General features: G+C 36.5%; 1 protein-coding gene across 1 annotated transcript; it reads left to right on the forward strand.

Moving 5' to 3' along the window:
* Window positions 1-9,060: 9,060 nt before the first annotated feature.
* LOC131314643 (linoleate 13S-lipoxygenase 2-1, chloroplastic-like) lies at window positions 9,061-21,940 on the forward strand. Its single transcript, XM_058343430.1, has 10 exons — window positions 9,061-9,574; window positions 15,498-15,769; window positions 16,572-16,809; window positions 17,663-17,986; window positions 19,053-19,138; window positions 19,364-19,474; window positions 19,817-20,118; window positions 20,275-20,541; window positions 20,803-21,143; window positions 21,330-21,940. The coding sequence occupies exons 1-10, from the start codon at window positions 9,229-9,231 to the stop codon at window positions 21,746-21,748; spliced, it is 2,706 nt and encodes a 901-aa protein (XP_058199413.1). The 5' UTR covers window positions 9,061-9,228; the 3' UTR covers window positions 21,749-21,940.
* The last annotated feature ends 252 nt before the right edge of the window (window positions 21,941-22,192 follow it).

A 22,192-nucleotide genomic window follows, 5' to 3' on the forward strand; every position in this document is an offset into this window, starting at 1 on the left:
TCCTTCATTAAGTAAAAAAAAATTAAAGAAAAAAAGAGATAAATTAAAAATTAATTTCCACCCAACATAAAAATTTGGAGTAACAGAGCTTCGTTGGAGTTGCTCTCAAAGAGTGTAGTGACCATTTTTTTTTGTTTTTCTTTTTTGGGACCGCTCTGTACCTACGAAACATCATGTCAAAACAAAACAAATATGAAGTGTGTGACAGATCAGCATAATCATATGCATTATAGGATCAATCAATTAATTTATAACCACACACATTTACACACATAAATATACAAACTCATCTCACATGAAGAGTGGAGTCCATACACACTGTGTGTGCGCGCAGTATGTATGGACCCCACTCCTCATGTGAAAGGAGTTATAGTGTGTGTGGGCCCCGCTTCTTATGTGAAAAAGAGTTTGTGTATTTATGTGTGTAAATTTGTGTGATTGTGGCACCACCGTGGGATCAATTTTCAAACTGAGTTGACAACTCTCTCTCTCTCTCTCTCACATGTTTTAAAGGAGATCGATACTTAACCAAAATTTTCTTCCTCCTCTTTGAATGACCCGAACACAATAATGTTCCAAGCCATTTGTGGTAGCAGTATCCTAATCCATCCATTTCAAACTAAAATTTCAAGTTCAAAAAAAAAAAAAAACACACACACGCAAAAAATAATTAAATGTTCGAGAAATACATGGCACATAAAAAAGGTCACATCGATGATCGATCCAACGAACACAATAAACTTTTTTTTTTGCTCGTTAAACGAAACAATTTATAAAACTTGAAAGGGGTACATCGAGAAAAAACAACCAAAGACAGAGCTTGGTTGAGCCCAAAATTACAACCATATCCAATCGACAGTTGGAGGCACTCACCATTTCAGTCGGGTTGTGAGAGCATTTGCATTGGATTCTTTGAGAATGTATGTTATGTTATCTTGTTTGTTATGTGAAAAAGTACAAGTTGATTTTTGTATTTTGTGTATTCAAGAATTTGATATTGAAGAAAATGAATATGCATATATCGCACATTAGATACGTCAAAGACATCATTTATTTGAAAATCACATCTAGATGAGATCGTGATCTTCAATTTTTATTTTGACTTTTGGGGATGTTTGAGAGTCGTTATGCATTATAAAAAAATTAACTAGAAAATGCAGAATTCGAAAATCAATCTAGATATCAAATACACATAAAATTCCTCTACACAATCTATTCTGCATATATCTTTCAAATACTTTTATAGATTCCAACCTTAATTTAAGAATTTATGGTCTTACAATTTTAAATTCATAACTAAAAGATACTGTAATAAACTCCCAAGCTCCGCATAGAGTCTAACTGGGGAATAAACAAAACTACATAGGGTCAGGATTTCATGTTCCAAGAAAATCCCAACCCTCTCCTATCACTCCTCTTTCTTGGCCATACAATCGATTGATACATAATCGGAATCGTTTATTTTTGTAGGGTTCATTGACTTTGTCATTTACGTAAAAAATTAATTTGATCGAACAACGGTAGATACATGATCGAAACAGATTTGTACATGAAAATATGAAAATTTTAAGTTTTGAATTATATTTTCCATCCCATTTTTTCATGTACAAATTTGTTTTGATCATGTGTGTGTGTGTATATATATATATATATATATATATATATATATATATATATATATATATATATATATATATATAAACACACACACACACACACCAATGTTTGATCAAGCTAATTTTTTACGTGAACGACAAACTCGACGAACTCTACAAAATGAACGATTCTAATAATCGTTGTGGGTTTGGAATAGGCCCACCAAAGCCCAAATTGGACATGGATGCTAATAATTTCTCTCCCAAATGGCGGGTCAACACCGTAGCATTTCCCAAAGGAAAGACTTTGATGCTTAGATATATGATGCTAGGATGATGCTATGGTGTCCCCGGTCATTTTGGAGACACCGTAATTTTTGGCATAATTTCACCATTATGAGCGTAACTAAAATCTATTACAAGCATAACAAAATCCAAACAAGGCATAATCAAAAAATATTCAAAAAACCAACCAAGGCATAATTAAACCCAACCAAGGCATAACAAATAAATTATGCATTGTTATGATTTTTTTATGCTTGTAATGTGTTTTGGTTATATTCATAATGATTTTGTTATACCAAAAATTACGGTGTCCCCAAAATGACCGGGACACCGAAATTATTCCCTAGATATAACATGTCAGATGATGCTACGGTGTCAACACACAAAGCACGTGATTTGTACGAAATTGTGGCCCACCAACACACCAAACATATGCTCCTGTGAGCTAAATGATTGACGTGATTTGTTCTGCGAGCTAAATGATTCATTTATGGGTATTGTGTACGAAACAATTTGGATCACTCATATTTTGCATACTATTTGTTTCCCAAAAATTTTAAGATCTGTTTGGAAAATATGGAAAGGAAAGGAAAGAAAAAGAAAGAAAAATTAAAAAAAAAAATTCTTTTCATTATTTGGTTTGAAGAGAAAGAGTGAAGAAAATAAAATTTTAAGTGTAATAAATAGTAAACTTTTCCTCCTATTTTTCATTCATTTTCCTTTCATTTTCCTAAGTTTCAAACAGAGTCTTAAGTTGTGTTTCGAGTACTAATTTATGGTTGTCTATCAAAAGATAAAATATTAGGTGCGCACACGATTTGGTTTGGTCTGATTCTCTAAAAATACTATAGCCAAATCATTCCGAACAATTCTAATAATTGAAACCAAAAACCTAATCAATAAATACGTAGAACCTAACCAACATCAAATCGCACCCAGACTGATCTCGATTGGGTGCTATTCTATGTATAATTAGCATCCAAACAGGTTTTTACAAAAAAACATGAACTCATGAACTAATTTTCAATTTAGAGCACCAAAAAACGCATAGAACAATTAATTATAGGAATTTCATTACTGTTCGGAAACTAATATGGTCTACCGAATCAAAAACTAGCGAAAACCACTCATAAAGTACTATTTCACAATTTACCAACACTAAAGGCAACTCCAAAAATTAACGAAAACAACCCATAAAGTAATTAAAACCAGTAATTAATATAATAGATAATATAGTCAGTAACAAAAACATATCACTGACCTACAAAATCTTAAACTAATATTGGAAATAGTTCAGGAACTAAAATTTATATAGTAGCAACAATACAATAGCAGCTATATTTTTAAAGTTGAGAACTGGTAACCGAACAAAAATGGTTGGTTATTACATTTTTAGAACCATGACCAAACCATATTATAATAAAACCAATTAAATAGGACTGTTCGGTCTGTATCAGTTTTCCGGTTACTTCAATATTCTTGAACACTCCTAGAAAATATAGGTAGCTGTTGAAGGTGTGGGTTGAGTACTCTTGGTTATTAATAGCACGTGATAAAACAACTGTATCTCTAGTGTAACTTTCACTCAAACAAATGACTAGGAAAACAAGTACGTACGCCTAGTCCTAAACGTCACTCTAGTTAATGCTGAAAATTGCTACAATATTAGACATTAATTGGATGTGTACGGTATGCACCGTTGAATTGTAAGTATAAAAACTCGTAACATCTGCACATAGTTAATTTCCTGACATCAATCTTGTGTTCATACATTTTTAGGGTAGAAGCTAATAACATTTTCACGTAATTTTATTAAGTCAATATTGAACTTATAATATTTATATGCAATAAACCTTTAGGCAAATGTCGTAAATTTGAAAGAGCTGTGTGGTGATCCATAGGTTTTTTTGCTAAGCAAAAAGAATTTATTAGTCTTTATAAAGGATTATAAAGATTAAAAGGATTAAGCGCACACCGACATTAAGCCACCTGAGACCTAAAAGAAGGCAAGATGCCAAAAACCTTAGCAAACCTCAGACTCTATACACAAACCCCATCAACAAACAGCCAGCGAGCCAAACAGACACAAAAACTAAACCATCGAGACCTAAAAGGAAGTGCCATCCCCCCTAACAGAAGGAAAAAAAAAAAAACCTGCTTCTACCTGCAGCATATTCGATCAGTCGTCAACTCCTCAGGCCATATCTTTAACTAAGGGACTATTATCAGGCCATATCTTTCACCTTCCTTGTTCAAGAAAAGAGTTAATAACAAAGTCACCTCGCTCGCATGACTAGACTATTATCATGCCATATCCAGCTTCCTTATACATTCGAGTCTTTGAGCGACTATGAAGATGTATATCTGCCTATACAATGTACCGTTCATTTTTCTCATTAACCTATAGGCAGGTTAAAATTTTCCCTTTTCCCGTTTTTTAATAAAATTTCATTTTTTACCGATCAAAAACCTATAGGCTGGTTGGCGGCTACGGGCCCGTAATGACTTTAACTGCTAGTATCGAACTATTACGAGCTAGGTGATTGAAGGTATTGCGTACGTAGAGCCACAGAGTACTCAGTCAAACAAATACGTGTATCGTAGTACTTCTTCAAACACTAGGCGGATTACCTTTTGCTTATCAGTTATCATCATCTGTTATGGCAATACCTAAGTAACTAACGGTATGACCGGCCCATGGGAATTCCATTTCGTCAAATCTGAACACAGATGCCGTTTGTTTTGTATGAGTCCTGCGTGCATTGTTTGAGACTGATCGTGTGTATTGAAAAGTTATATGTGTCCGAATCTATGTCCAAACATCTATATGTGTTTGTAACATTGTTCAAAAAAGAAAAGAAAAGAAAAAGTTGCAGTACAAGACTTGAAGTTGTAACATACAGTACATGATTGGAAAAGTAGATGGGGCCAAACTCCGATGGGATCGGCTTAGTGGTCAAAACATGAAATTTAAGGGTTAGCTTCCTCTTAAGATTTCATGTTCGAAACCTTTTAAATATCATCAATTCTTTTAAAGTCAATCCACACAAAGCGGTGAGATTGGGGCTGAAATTCCTTTTTCGCTATCAAATACTCAAAAGCAACGTAATAAAGGAACGAAAAGCAATAACAGGTGAACACAAGAATATACGTGGAAAACCCCTTAAAAAGAGTAAAAACCACGGGAGGAAATCGAACCACTAAAAGTAATCATCGTGCAGTTACAAACGATCTTAATTAAAACAATCGTGAATCCTCACCGACTGACCAAAGATCGATTTGTCGAATCCACGTACACCGCACCAAGTGGTTGATTGCCGCACGCCTTGAATCCACAAGTCCTCCGATATACTTCCAGAATCCACCGGAAGAATGTTTCAACTAATTGGAGCAATGGTTGAAAAGAACGCTTGGAGTTTATGTAGAAAGATTCATGATCACCGAATCATATGTAACTCCAAGAGGTAAGAACAGTCACCATTAGTCGATACTCGATATTGGACACAAAAGTAGAGAGCTCTAATATCTTTCGGTAACGTCGAAATCCCAGCCAACCGTATATAAATAGATAGAGGCAAAAACTGTCCAATTGCTCAAGCACAGGTGAAAACTCTTTCAGAATTGCTCGAGCACTGAATTAATGCACGTTCCCTTATTTCCCCCACTGATTGCGTGATCCCCTTTCTTTTGATTTCCTTATTTCCCCCACTGAATTAATGCACGTTCCAATTCCTCTTCACAACTCATTTCCTTCCATTACAATTGCCTCGATAATCTCACCTTCTTTGATTTCCTTTCCTGATAAGCACAAAATCCTCTTGAAATTGAATTTCCTTCCAATCTACTTTCCTTTGACAACCTCTGACTATCAATTAAAAAATACAATTGAAGTTCTTTCCTAAAGCAGGTGCTCTAGAACAATAAGTTATAGCAAAATTAATGGGATACAAATCAAAAGAGATTTTGTCATGGAATTTGCCAAAATATGGACTTTACAGGGGCCTCGCAAGTGAGCGGAGAGATTGACACCCCAGAATTAGTCGATGTGCGCGTAACCCGGACACCTGAGTTTAAATTAGTAGATGGGGCGGCTAGGTTGATCAAGATGCCAGTATTAATTATCTGTGGCTAAGGTACAAGGAAAGCAGGATAAAAAAAAAGGTACAAGGATAGCACGTGGGCATTTTTGTTTCGTTTAAAGCTGATTTCCTCTATCCTTTTTGGTTGATAAATGTCTCGTCGATCCCTATCATGAATAGCTAGTATTGAATTCAAGTAATTAAACATGGTGCAATTCATATCCATTGACAGTTTTGAGGTTTGAAGAATCTAACCTAACAGTCAATACGCTTGAAGCCAGGCTTGATCGATCAGTGAGAACAATGGTAAAGTACTGGAGAATGTTAGATTCAATGGAACCGAGTACATGTTTTTCATTTTCAGAATCATTAATAAAGCTTCAACTGGTTATGGGTTTTAGTCAATTGGATTGCCTATTGGTGTCAGATATTGCTCCGATGGTGATATAGCTAGCTAGTTGTAGTGCTTCAAGTTGGGTATTGATTTATTTTTATTCTCTTTGCAACAATAACTATATTACTCATTTATTCCGCAACCGATCTGGGTACTTACATATGGAGAGTGCAGAAGGCTGACCTAAATTTGACAACACGTACATAACGTGATTGCTCTATTCATAGTGGTCCCCATATACCTCCAAAATTCGAGAAATTAAAGGGACGTTATTGCATAAAACTGTGCCCTATCAAAACGAAAAACATCAGATTGGGAAAGGTAAAATTTTGGACATATGTAAATTGGATGGTTATTGTAAATTTAAGTAACTTGTCATTGTTACTAGTATTATTTTTTATCACCTTAGAGCTTTAATTTGACACGATCGATCTAATATCAATATTCCAAACAACGAAAATCCCAATTTACATTGATGGTGTTCATCATCAGAATCGGTCGAAAAATTAACGAAAGACTATTGTGACTTCAAGACGGGTTTTATGCCTTGCGGCATAGTTTGATATTCACGGTTCAATTTGTAAAGTTTGATGAGTAGATTAACCACGCAGTAATTCAAGTTTATCAGACATTAATAACTCAATTTATAAAAGTTTCGTTTGACGAATAAAAAAGAAAAGAAAAAAAGAATGTTGTTCTCGAAACATTGAATGGCAGATATGAATGGGGGAACAAAATTCAAAGTATATACCATTTGATCGATTAATTAGTTTTCCCATTATGCATGTTATATATATATATATATATATATTAAAATGCATTCTATTTAAATACTTTGGAAAAATGAACTGGAGAATGCAAAATTCAAGAATCCTGTGAGGAAGAGACCTTTTGAATTCTGTTATATTTTCATCCACAAATTCTTTTACAAAATTTATTCTGCATATATCATCCAAATATTTTTACATATTCTTATTAGAATCCAAAAACCTCTAATCCATCATTTACAATACAAAATCTTACAAGTAATTGGCTACCAAATACCTCTTTATACCGTGCACACTTTTTTTTCCTGAATTTTTGGGTTAAATGATAGTCTATTCATAGTTTTAGTCGTGTGTATGTATTCAATTAACGTCAAGGGTGATTGGGCAATACAATTAGACCATTCCCTTATCCACGTTTGATTGGAAATTTTTTCTCTCAAAATTTTAGCATTATAGAAGTTTTTTTTTTGGTAATATTGTATACATCAGCGGGGGTTAGCGGGTTAGCGGAGAGTTAATAAGTTAGTCCATAGAGAATTTCAGAAACTATATCCGTCTTGAATCCCAAACGCTCATGATGGGACTCAAACCCTGACCTCTCACACGGGAAGGACTAGGAGATGTCATGAATTGGGCTAGAACCCATTGGCGAACAGTTGCTTTTCGTAATTCAACGCACGATATATGGAACTCAAGCTCGTTTTTCTCATTCGTTTTTTCCCCTAAAAAGCAGATTCACCGACAAAACAGTGGCTTTTGTTTTCTTGCTTCAACAAGGAAATGATAGTCGTTGGTTTCAAACAAGACAAAAACTCATATACACAGTATAAAAATTATGAATTCAACTGATGTAATGAAATTGTGCAAAATGTGATGAAATGCCATTCAAAGTTTTTTTTTTTGTTGAGCCAAAAAGAATTTTATTAAAGCTCGAAGGGGCACAACGAGAAAGGAATTGACACGCATCAGTACCTCCAAGGCAATCACCCCCATGCCTTAGAGCAATCATCCCAAAATGTCATAAAAAAAGTTATGAAGTAAATATTGTTACAAGTTTATAATCATATATTATGAGCTTTTATATTTCTTATAGGTTTTATACTGTGCACAGTACTAAAATTGAAAAAGACAGATATATACCTATAGCTATCTTCACATCAGCTTAACGACTGCAATTTCATTATCTAATTTTTCAGAGGGGATTGATAACAGGAACATAATAGTAATTCTAAATGAGGCTTAATTAAGCAGTTAATTGAGATCTAGATAAGTTGTTTGGAACGACGGTGATGAAAGGGAAGTCGTTAGTAAGACTCATGCTTATGCGGAGGAAATTGACGAACAGCACTATAGAGCCATGTTGGCCAAGGAGGGAAGGACCGACCGTATATTAACGAGGTAGAGTTGTTCGGTTTAGTCTTTTGGCTGCCTTTTAAGAGGGTTTTTGAGGTGTGTTTGCCGGCCTCTTGCCAAGTTTGTCTTTTGGATTCTGAGCGGCATTTGACTGGCTGAGAATGTGGTTTGCTTTTTTTTTTTTTTTAATGGCAAAATAGCATTTTATTAGGGGGAAGGGAAATGTATCCAACAAAAATTAGAACCAATGCAAAGGAATGAGCCCAATGCAATACCTGAGAGCCTAAAAATCCGGCCAGATATACAATAAACAATGCAGAAAATCCAAAGGGCCTACAAGCCCAAATACAGCAATGAAAATTCAACTCATAAGAAAACCCTAAACCTAACGCCTCCTCCCTATTAAGAAAAACAATAGCGTGTACACCAAAAATCAAGAGCGTATATTGTCTTGTTTTTGAAATTTCTCTTCGTCAAACATACGAAAGAAAAGTTACCTTGTTTTTGGGTAATGTTGGGAAACGAGTAAATTCTACGCCGTACTACTTTTTCTTTTCATGTCCATTTACAAGTATTCTTCACGTGAAGCAAATGTATAGAGACTAGAACTATGAGAAGAATTGTCCTCTCTCTCTCTCTCTCTCTCTCTCTCTCTCCACCTCTCTATATAATCATAGCTTATCCCTCGTTCAAGTTCATATCTTTCCCATTCCTAACCATCCACAATCAACACTCTGAGCTAGAAAAACAAGAAGATGAAGAGCCATGTCCAACTCTCCAGCCACACCACCCCGACCCTAATCCCGTTTCACAAACCATTCGTCTACTCCTCCGGCGCAACTTTTCCACTCCCCCGTCTAAAACAAGCATGGCGCCAAATCCGAATCAATAAACTCATTAAAAGCAAATCTTTTTCGGGCTCCATCAAAGCCATAGCGACTTCCGATGAGAAGTCTACTAGGGTTAAGGCAGTTGTTACGGTCAAAGTGATCGCTGGCGGGTTACTATCGGGCCTCGGGTTAACCGGTGGGCTCGACAAAATCACTGACTTGTTCGGCAAATCCATCTTGTTGGAGCTTGTTAGTGCTGAGCTTGATCCCAGTAAGTAGTTACTTCGCATTTCTAGCAATGTTTTATATTTCTTTCACAATATTTTTCCCTCTTCATTTAAAACTTTTGTTTTTCTTGCAGAGAACTAACGTTTGATATATTTTTACTTATAGTTCCATACTTTATTTTCTAAGAACTTAATTTCAATCTTATGCAAAATATTACTCCTTCTGTCCCTTTTTTAAAATCTAGTATTCATTTTTGGTTATTCTTTAATAAATGTCCATTTTGTAAAGTTAGTGATTTCATTTTGCACATAAAAGTAGATATCATTTTAAAAAGTTGGTGAGTAAAAGTGTAATGATGATGTTTCTATAGAGGGTAAGTAGAGAAATAACTTTTAGAGTGTAATAACGATGTCTGCATAAAAAGTTAAATTTATGAAGTGAGACTCTTAAAAAGAGACGGAAGGAGTATATTGATTTCAACATTTTTGTATTGCAGTAAGTTGAGAACAGTATTTAGGTTTTTTATGGGAGTTTAGTTTAATTTAGTTTTGGTAGTAGGTGGAGAGAGAAATAAGATAATGATTGAAGAGATAGATAATGATTGGAGAGAGATAGAGGGAGATGAGAAAGTAATAATTGGAGAAATATAATAATGATTGGAGAAAGAAGTAAGGTAATAATTGAAAAACTAAACTAAAACTAAACTAAAATGTGAACCGAACACAATCGATCATTATTCAAAGATAGAAAACACTACAAAAAAAAAAAAAAAAACCCCCCAATTTTTTACAAAATCATAGAAGAAAATAATATCGATCACCGTTGGAGCTGTTGTCTTTCCATTACATGAACATATATAACCTAGTTACCTAAAGGGTAAAATAGTAAACGACTTATTCTTCTTAGTTTTGTTTTTTTAATATATCTTTGGTTTACCGGGGAAAAAAAGAAAGGGGTAAAATAGTAAACGACTATAAACCAACTTGGGATGGGTTCGGGGTGTGTTATGGGACGGGGTTACCAAATATCAACCTCATTCTGAACCAAAGAAAAATTACTATTTCTTCCTCAAACCTAAAACCAGACCTAAAAAATATATCAAGGACGGAGACGGGATGTATCTTTGTCCTTAATATTGGAGAAATTTTTAGGTGCTGAGCCGGTACCGAAATGTGGTACCTGAGCACCCATCCCAGCTGTCAAAAATTGTGTTGGATGGTTTGGTTTTTAAATAAAAAAAGCCGGGGGGGGGGGTGGGGGAAGGGTTTGGAAGAAATCGGAATCGTCCAAAACACTTTTGGACGGCTGGAATGCACGCTGGACACTGTGATGTGGTACTGCTTGGGACCCAAAAAATTCTCGTTATACTGCTACGAAAACTTTCTAATATTCCTCTCCATAAAGAGGATGGAGATGGACCACGTACTTTCACTCTCTAGGCACTGGCAGAGCAAGGAAGAGGACTATATGTCCGCATTTATTTTTCGGTGAGACATAATTTTCTGCAGGACCTTATTGGTTCTGTTTTTAATCAAAAAAAGGAGAGTGACAGACCTGTCATTTTGCCATTTTATTTAATCGGAAACCGAATGTACCTTTCATCAAGGCCACTCATTGGTCTCACTACAATTATTTTATTTTATTTTTGTTAATTTTTTCCTTTGGATAAATAATCTCAATAGCTACAAATTAGATTTGTTCGAAACAGGACCACGTGATTTTTTTTTTTTGACATGATTACGACAAGACAAGTTAACAGTTTAGGGGTTCAAATTTTCCATTTTTTGATGTTAACACAGGTATAAGGCGACACGATAACATAATTAATGCATTGGCCTTAGGGTCGAACTCACAAATCTTGAGATTGACAGGTATAACCTAGCTAGTTAAGTAAAAAGTAACTAAAGATTTGAACAATACTTAAATTCGGATTGTAGGCCCAGGATATTCGCAAAGTGAGCCTAGTTGTCAAGGGTAGGGCTGCAAACGAACCGAACCGCTCACGAACAGCTCGTGACTCGACTCGCTAACGGATCGTTCAAGCTCGATTCATTGAGCAAACAAACAAGCTCGAGCCATCATTCTCAGCTCGTTTTATAAACAAGTTGAGCTCGAGCCACTTAATGCTTGGCTCGTTGAGCTCGCGAGCTACCATATACACTACATACAGTACAAACATATATATATATATATATATACACTTACAGTCCCCTTCAGGTAAGGGCGCCCTTACCTTGTTAAGGTAAGGGCTTCCCTTTTTCTCCCTTTTTCCGACCGAAGTTCGATGATCCGAGCCGCTCAATGTGTTCAGAACGTGATTTTAAGGGTACCTGCGAGAAATCAGCAAAAAAAAATATTAGGAAGGGCTTCATTCGAACAGTTTTTATTTGAACCGTTCGATAAAAAACAAACAAAAACTGCTCGGATAAAGCCCTTCCCGGTCATTTTTTTTGCCGATTTCTTGCGAGTACCCTTAAAATCACGTTCTAAACACATTGAGCGGCTCGGATCATCGAAATTCGATCGGAAAATGGGAGGTCCTTACCTTAACAAGGTAAGGGCGCTCTTACCTGATTGAATCTGTATATACTTATATACATATATATACATATACCCATACCCATACCCATACCCATATACATACACGAGTAGAGACAATTTTTTATGCTTTACCTTACCACGTATTTTCACACAGTGTCGCGGATAGCCACCCATGACCCTGGCCCACGGCATATTTTTATAGGGAGGAGTGGAAACTCCTTGCATGTCTTTTGCCGATGCCGGACAACTGTTGAGGAAGGTTGAGAGGGAAAACATTAGTCCCACATCGCCCACCCATGAGAACTTTCAATCCCTGTACCGGTATAAAACTAATAATCCCGCTCCGTCACCCCAACGTCTCTGCTGCGCAAGGGCCTTGGATAAGATTCGAACGAGCCATGCGAGCCACGCTCGAACTTTTAAACATATATGTTCGAGCTCAATTAAACATATATGTTCGAGCTGAGCTCGAGCTCATATGTTTCAGCTCGATTTGAGCTCGAGCTCAGAAAAATTAAGTCGAGACGAGCTCGAATAAGATAAAATTTGATTCGATTCGACTCGTTTGCAGTTTTAGTCAAGGCTTGGACTTGCTCCCTTCTATGATCTTGGATTCAGGAACACCATTCGGAGGCTAGGTCGGCATTGGTTCTATCCGTTGAAAACAGTGCCCTTGTTGCACAGGAAACCAGTTGCCCTTGTTCCTCGTTTGGTAACCATTAAATAGGCAAGGGAGCATTAAATCAAGAGAACATAAAACCAAACATCGGATTTAGCTATTTTTTTTTTTCATAAACTCATAAAATTTTTTTTTAGAGTAATGTTGGGTTTGAATCATATTTGGGAGGCCCATTTAAAAAATAATAAATTATTAATCTAAAATTCAATGTTTTGCCCCTACGAATTTTGAAAATAAAAACCTTTATCCATATTGGATTGAGCTAATTATTCGTAGGAATCATTAAAAAAATATGTCAAAAATAATGAGCATTTTGCAGACCTGAAATGGGCCCCCACAAAAATTTATGTGAAGTGGATTACATGATAGCATGTTCGCTATTGGATTCCACGAATCACAGTCATGATGTTTTTTTGAATATAGTGTATATTCAGTAGCAGAGGCAAAAAGATGGCTAATGAAGGGGTGACACTTCTTGATGAAAGTCACTAATATTTGTTACATGTTATTCGTAAAAAAATATGAATGGAAAGGTCATTGTAAAATCAAGCTTTGTCTTGACTTTTTTTTTTTTGGGTTAAAAAGAACAAATGTTTGATTCAACTATCTTTTGGTGCTTAAATAAAAGTCATTGAGATATGATCATTTATACGATCTGAATCGTTTATTTTTTAGATACTTACAGGTTTTCTTTATCTTAATCAATACTCCTATAAGTATCTAAATTTCAACTTATTAGCTAAATGTAATTTTTCGGCACCTAAATTAGTTTAGCCGTCTTAATCAGTACTCCTTTGTATGATGACATTACGGTGGTCCAGTATCGCCACAAGCTTTATTAATTTCTGTTCGTACCAGTTTGAGATCCAAACAAAAAAGTACTCCATAAATTTCAAAATTCTAAAAATCGTGCAAGGATTTCACTCACACCACACATGTAAGTTGAAACATTTCATAAGTATTTCTTAATTTTTATTTTTTGGAAAATCCACCTCAAACCAAAGAACAAGCATAGATGAAATCAAGTAACAATCCCAAAGACCTGCTATCCAAAAGCCAAACGCCGGCCGTCTCATGATGCGAGAGAAACAGACGCCGACGAAAAACGCAGGCGAGCCTTCACTGCCATGAGCAGTAAGAGTATATGAGAAAACCCGAACCATTGAATTTATTAATGGACGGTCACGATCAGACCTGTTTTCCATCGGTCCAAAACATGGACTGGAGAAGAGCCGGATCTGAACGTTTATGATTCGGGAAGTCATATATACACACACACACACACACATATATATATATATATATATATTACTGTAGAAACTATATGAATAGAATATGGAAGTTTTTGAAATTTTGAGGGTGTGGTCGCCGCCCTATGCCAGCTGACGAGGATCCACTGCTCCATCCCACAAAAAACCAAAAAAGAAGAAGAAAATCAGCAAAAAATCAGAAAAAGCCTTTGGAGAGGATTATTAGCTGGAGTATTTCTTGTTCAAATGGTAACTTCCAACGAAAACGTACATCTCTTGTTGTCCGCTGCTCAAATGGTCCCTACGACCAACTTGTTAAAAGGATGAGAATATGCGAAGAAAAGGGCTGCAAATGAATGGTGAAGCAATAACAGAAGACTAAGAGAGAAAAGCGAAGGTTTTTTTTTTTTTTTTTTTATTGGCAAAAAGATTTTATTCAAACTTGGCAAAAGGGTACATCGAGGTGGTCACAACTCTAGATACGAAAGAGGTTTGAATCATAGAGAAGGATTTAGTTTTAGTTTTGTTTCCAATCATTACCTTACTTCTTTCTTCAATCATTACCATATTTTTTCAATTATTATTTTCTTATCTTTCTCTATCTATCTCTAATCGTTACCCTTATCTTCAATCATTACACTATTTCTCTCTCTACCCATTACCAAAATACATCCAATAAGAGAAGGCCTTGAAGCGAAGTTGCTTGCAATTTTTGATAGGAAAGGGATAATACGAGAGAATGATTTTGTTCACCCTTTCTCTCATTAGTCGAAATGGTATAAGGACTATAGAGATTCTATTGTCCTTGCACCAAAAAGTGTAACGATAAGGAAGGTAACGCGCGTTCACCCAGAGGCGGAGCTATATACAAGGCGTATGGGGCCATGGCCCCCGTGTAGTTTTGGAGTTTTTTTTATTTTTACACTAAGATTAGTTATTTTTTGTTTGGTGAGAGCAACTATATATTATCTTTTTTGTATTAGGTGTTCTTTAGACATTTAAATAGTTTAGACTATGTTCATTTTGGGTCCTAAAATCCACCATGTCTCTTTGCTCACAGTCTCCAATCAATTTTTTCTTCAATTATTACCCTCGTTTCTCTTTCTATCTCTCTATTCATTATCCAAAAAAGCCTCCCTAAAAATCCAAACTAAAGAAACTCTCGAATCTTGAAATTTCAAAATTTATTGTTAATAGTTTGGCCCCTCATGTTTAAAAAATTATGGTTCCGTCCTTGCGTTCACCCTCTTTTAGGGAAGGTGAAAAAAATCATTCTCGATAATATGAGGGAAATCAAATTGACGGCTATATGACTTACTAGCATTTAATTGTTAATTTGTTCCATTTACTAGTAATAATATAAATCACAATTACATGGACCGCATAAAATACATTTATCTATATGATATGACTAACTTAATAAGGTTATGTTTATGCACTTTGAGCTTGTGTTTTTTTTTTTCTAATTATTTTTCCATTTAATCTATTAATTGCAGAGACAGGATTAGAGAAGGAAAACATAAAGGGGTATGCGAGCAAGGTGAGCCAAGATGATGATGAAGTGAAGTACAACTGTGAATTTGAGGTAGGAGAAGATTTTGGGGAGATTGGAGCGGTGTTGGTTGAGAATGAGCACCACACTGAGATGCATCTCAAGACCATTGCATTGGAGGGATTGCTCAATGGGAATCTCATTATCAATTGCAACTCTTGGGTTTCTCCCAAGTCTGAAGCCAATGTGGAGAAGAGAGTTTTTTTCACCGATAAGGTCAGTGAAACATACACAAGATCGATATATTCCATAGATACAAAAGAGGGAGTTAGATGACATGAGTACTATTGTGGGACCCGCATCGCTAAACTTATAATGTAGTATTGACTAGCATAGTATATAATTTCAACGGAACCCATCTCATTTGGCTCGCATATAGTCTTATGAGTCCCTAAACATTAATAAGCTTAATTAAGTTACAATATTACATTTTGAACAACTACATTGGATCCACGAGATTATATCAAAATGGAACTAACTTGGTGCGAAAAACATTGCTATTTGTTTTGCTTTTTGACGTTATATCAAGCGAAAAAATAACTTTAATTGATATAAACGATGGACTTACTCTAATGTTAGTTATTATTATAACTTTCTTTAATTTATCCATTAATTAAGTCAAAAATCTACTACTTGAACACATCAAAGTTCCGTTTCAAGTTGGTATGTCTATCGCTTGTGTCCCTACAGCTACGTAATGGTCCTGAGTTATGGAAAGTGAAAGGAGAGAGAGAGAGATGATATACAAGAACGAAAATGAAGTGAAAGAACAATACGATACGAAGAATATTCATACAAAAGAATATATCACCGTCTTCATTCTCTCACTAATTATTTGATAAAACCCACCAAACTAGATTGTAGTCGTAAAAATACCACTCACCGGATTGCTGCTCGGGGTTCTGCAGAACTCCAAATATTCTCTTTAATTGTATTTTTTTAAAAATTAATTAATTAGGAAAGGTTATCAAACGAACTGACCATGTAATATTAATTGTTTTTGTGTTTGTATAAGCAGTCATATTTGCCATCTCAGACGCCAAATGGGTTGAGAAGGTTGAGGGAGAAAGAGTTGGCAATACTCCGAGGGAATGGGCAAGGAGAGAGAAAGAGTTCGGACAGGATTTTCGATTATGATGTGTACAATGACCTTGGTGACCCTGACAGTAACAGTGCACTTAAAAGACCAGTGCTTGGTGGAAAACAGCATCCCTACCCTAGACGTTGCAGAACAGGTCGTCCACGGTGCAAAACAGGTACGTACTTATGAAAGAGAAGATCGTACTGCTATGTGTACGTATGGGTTTTATGGGGCTTACTTTCGATACTATAAAAATGATTTGAACTGTTCATTATTTTTAAAATAATTTTTTTTATGAATTTTTGTAAAAAATCAGCTCAATTCGATATCGTTAAGGATTTTTTCTGAATTTGTAGGAGCGAAACTGAGCAGTTAAGTAGTTTCGCCCCGATAAATTCAGAAAAAATCTTTAGTGATATTGGGTTGAACTGATTTTTTTCAGAGCTCCATAAAAAAATGTTTTAAAAATAATAGGCGGTTTGAATTATCTTTGTGATTATTTCTCAAAATATTTGGATAAAAGTAAACAAATTTTACTTTTCCGATTCTTCTCATCGAGGCGAATCAATAACCCAAAAAAATTTGGTGCGAAACTAACAAATGTGAAAAAAAAATTCAAATAAGGACAAAACTCATAGATTTAAGTTAAGTTCAAGAGAACGCAGCCTTAGACATCGTCAAGAACATTAGTCGAGCAAAAAATCATGTTTGTTATATATTTATATTAAAACACATTTCCATTGCGGAAAACAGAAAAAGTGAGTTTGAAACCCGAAATCGTCGAGAACATATCAAACGATATCTAACTAATATATCGTACCATGACATATTTTCTCGATGAGGTTTAACAAGTAAATGGTCATGATTATTTAAGTGTGCCCGGTCAGAATCCAGAAATGGGCCAGACAAGACATTGGGGACTGGAAAGAATCGAATTCCATCGAAGTTCTATCAATTTTTTTGTGGATGTTTGCAAATTGAGCTAGAATTTATATCGACCGAATAATTATTTTTCGCTATCGATGCAGATTCAACGTCGGAGACGAGGAGCAGCGATGTTTATGTGCCAAGGGACGAGGCATTCTCAACAGTGAAGAGTGTAACATTTTCGGTGAAGACGGTTTCCTCCGTGCTTCACGCGCTTGTACCTTCCCTAGAAACAGCGATTATCGACACAGACCTGGGATTCCCCTACTTCACAGCCATAGACTCGTTGTTCAACGAAGGGGTTAACCTTCCTCCACTCTCCAACAACAATGGGTTCCTGAGGAATCTCCTGCCTCGGGTGATCAAGTTCCTCAATGATACAAGGGAAGATCTGTTGCGGTTTGAGACTCCTGCCATTATAGAAAGTAAGCACATATAATCTCAATGAATTATTTCATACGAATTCGGCTTTTCTTGAGTCTGGATTTGGATTGGAAGGAGTAGTCGCATCTTGCAATTGGCAATTCCAACTTTCAGATTTATTAAAGATTGTTAGTTTTTACTAGTTGGGTTATATCGGGTCAAGACTCTTACTGGTAAAACTATTTCAGTAAATTTGGACCATTACAAACATAGATACGAGCCGAGGTTGTATAGAATGCTCTTTGCATGCAGTTCAATACCTAGACATCAAAGAAGCCACATGATGATTTGAGATACTCTTTCGGCATTTGGTGTAGGCCCACGTTAATTGGCGTGATCTTGAGGCACCATCACTTGGTTGTTTCAGACGCACTCCCTAGAAGTGATTTGCATATCTCTCATTCATATCTTCATAATATATATTTTTGTCCTTGTTAATATGTAATTACAATATTATTCTGAGTTGTTCAACTTCTTTATACATAAAAGAACATTTATAATTTCCCCGAAACACAGACAAAAAAAGGAGTGCAAATAGTAAAACCAGACTGAAAATCAAATTACCAAAAGAGTGCTACTATTGGTACCGACGGTACCGTAGGGAAAATGCACCGACGGACACTGGACGGCCGTCTCCGGCCACCGGACGGCCGATCCGAGCTGTCCAAAAATTTTAAAACATAAAACCGAGTGGGCCCTACGCGAGAATGAATGGCATCCGAGGTGTGTAAGGTACTTGATCCGAGCACCCCTTTTTCGTGTATATACACGTATATACATATATACACGAAAAAAGGGTGCTCGGATCAAGTACCCTACACACCTCGGATGCCATTCATTCTCGCGAAAGCCCACTCGGTTTTATTTTTTAAAATTTTTGGACGGCTCGGATCGGCCGTCCGGTGGCCGGAGAAGGCCGTCCGGTGACCGTCGGTGCATTTTCCCTATGGTACCATCGGTACCAATAGGATTTCTGTTACCAAAATATTCCAATTTTGTTTGCTTTTTCTATGGGCGTGTATAAATTTTCTGAATTAATTACCATGATGAATTTCTTTGATTTTGCAGGAGACAAATTTTCTTGGTTCAGGGATGAGGAATTCTCTAGACAGACTCTTGCTGGTCTAAACCCATGTAACATACAATTGGTCACGGTACGCACGTTCCCAAAAAAGTTACAACCGCCGCTATATATCTATTTTTGTTATGCAAAAAATATTCACAATAATTTAAAAGATATGAATTACACTTTGTTCCTCTAAACTTATACTATATGACTATATATGCCCGTAGTTTTAATCTTTTCGATTTACTCCATTGACTTACTGTGCAATGGGAATGCTCTAAAACAATTTATGCATGATTAATTAATATTGCAGGAATGGCCATTGAAGAGTAAGCTTGACCCTAAGGTCTACGGCAACCCCGACTCATTAATTACCGAAGAGATTATTGAGTGCGAGATCAAAGGGTTCATGACCGTTCAAGAGGTAATTAATTACTCCCTTCGTCCCATAATGTTTGTCCGGTCTGCGAAACGAGGACTACAAAATAATGCATTTTTTTCAAAATTAATATTTATGATTCCATATATATTGCTTCTTGGATGTGAACTAAAAAGTTAATTTGTATCACATTTCTTCTGTCTGCCCTATTTTTTCCTACAAAAAGCAAATACATTTGCCCGTAATTTCGATTGACTCATCAAGATCCTCTGTTACCATGTCATTCTGATTGATTACCCGTTACGCAAACCCTTGAAAACAAATATTTTCCCTTCTCTTCGAGTTAATTTAAAGATTGAGGATTCAAATAAGTTTTGGAAAATGCAGGCCTTGAAACAGAAGAAATTGTTCATGCTAGATTACCATGACCTACTCTTGCCGTATGTGAAAAAAGTGAGGGAGGTCAAAGGGACAACACTTTATGGATCAAGGACGTTGTTCTTCTTAACACACGAGGGAACCTTGAGGCCGTTAGCGATCGAGCTAACTCGACCGCCCATGGACGGAAAACCGCAGTGGAGGGAAGTGTTCACACCAACATGGAATGCCACAGGGTGCTGGCTATGGAGGCTAGCCAAGACTCATGTCCTTGCTCATGACTCTGGTGTTCATCAGTTAGTAAGTCACTGGTAAGCATCTTTGTCTCTTATTGTGCCTGTTTGAATGGTCAGATTAGACTGAGCTTTGGAATAAAGTTTCACCATAAAATCCCAGGAGGATCAGTAAAGCTAGACTATATTTGTTTAACCATTTGACATCCATATTTTCTTTGTTGAATTTTGCAGGCTAAGAACTCATTGTGCTACAGAACCGTACATAATTGCCGCTAATCGGCAACTTAGCGTGATCCACCCAATTTTTAGACTACTGCACCCACACTTCCGGTACACAATGGAGATCAATGCTCTTGCCCGAGAAGCCCTTATTAATGCTAATGGCATTATTGAGGCTTCATTTTCACCAGCCAAGTATTCCATAGAGCTTAGCTCGGCTGCTTACGACCTTCAATGGCGATTCGACCACCAGGCACTTCCAGCAGACTTAATTAGCAGGTATCTTACACACACACACACACACATAAAATTTAGAATGTTCAGTTTCTTCGTTTTTGTTTTAAGAACTTAAGTTTTTAGATGAATTGATGATTAATACTCTAATATGGTACGAGTGCATACTATGTTTTTAGGCAACTCCTATGCCAATCAAAAAACACAAATTCTAATGGTGTTATTCGTAGTTGTGCTTGTTCTTATTTGAATATGGCTTTGACTGGGACTAAGTACCCAAGGGCTATGAATGTTGCTCATTTACAGGGGAATGGCTGTGGAGGATCCAACGGCCCCACACGGCTTGAAATTGACAATTGAGGACTACCCGTTTGCAAACGACGGTTTGATCCTTTGGGATGCCATTAAGCAATGGGTTACAGATTATGTGAAACACTACTATCCAGATTCAGCTCTCGTTGACTCTGACAAAGAGCTTCAAGCATGGTGGACGGAAATCCGAACCGTCGGTCATGCCGACAAAAAGGACGAACCTTGGTGGCCGAAGCTCAAAACGGTGGACGATCTTGTTGGAATTCTCACGACCATGATATGGGTTACTTCCGGCCACCATTCCGCAGTCAACTTTGGCCAATATGACTTTGCAGGTTAGCTTCCTTTTTGAAAAAAACATAAATAACTTAAAAGGGGTTATTTGAATATAGAGAAATTCTAAGTACTCGAAATTATCCCCCAAAAATAAATAAATGGTACAGATTTACTTTGAAGTGCATATATACCGTTGATTGCCTATACAATTTATAATCTTTTTGCCGGATTGCCTATATATGCAGGTTATTTCCCAAACAGGCCAACAATTGCTAGAACTAATATGCCAACCGAAGAGCCAAACGACGAGGAATTGAAGTTTTTCCTAGCAAAGCCAGAAGTTGTACTCTTGAAATGTTTTCCATCTCAAATTCAAGCTACAAAAGTCATGGCGGTTTTGGACGTACTGTCGACCCATTCACCAGAAGAAGAGTACATCGGTGCAGTGATCGAGGGAGTGTGGGCGGACAATCCAGTCATTAAGGCCGCGTTCGAACGGTTTAGCGGGAAACTAAAAGAGCTTGAAGGAGTGATTGACGCTAGGAATGCAAATAGGAATTTGAACAACAGAAGCGGAGCAGGGGTGGTACCATATGAGCTTTTGAAGCCATTTTCTGTGCCCGGGGTAACTTCAATGGGAGTTCCAAATAGCATCTCAATTTGAAGCCAGAACGAGTGTTTTTTATAAGTTTTTTTTTTTTTTTTTTGGTTTTGTAAAATTTCCCCTGTTTCCAAGCCCTTCCTGTTTGTTTCTCTTCCTTGTGTACAAGTACTTATTTATCAACTAATACTGTAAAAGATTTGATGGGATTTGAATAAGGACAAAATAAGAAAAAGTCCAAAAATCTTAGTGGAACTTGAGATTTTTTTTACACTTGTCTATTTCCTGACCGGGGAGTTACGCAGGGGACAGAGCAAGGAGTATTAGGAATGCAACGTCCTCGTTGCATAGTCCCAGCAACCACTCCTGGTGTCTGGGTTAAACGGATTAGTGGATCGGATTCGGTCCATTAAAAGTCCTTCCAAGAACCCTTTCTGACAATCGAAGTAGTAAACAAGTTTCTATTTTGGCTCCAATTGAAACTCGATCGATCCCAAATACAATAGT

This window comes from Rhododendron vialii, chromosome 13a (genome assembly GCF_030253575.1).
Source record: "Rhododendron vialii isolate Sample 1 chromosome 13a, ASM3025357v1".
In the NCBI taxonomy this organism is placed as follows: Eukaryota; Viridiplantae; Streptophyta; class Magnoliopsida; order Ericales; family Ericaceae; genus Rhododendron; species Rhododendron vialii.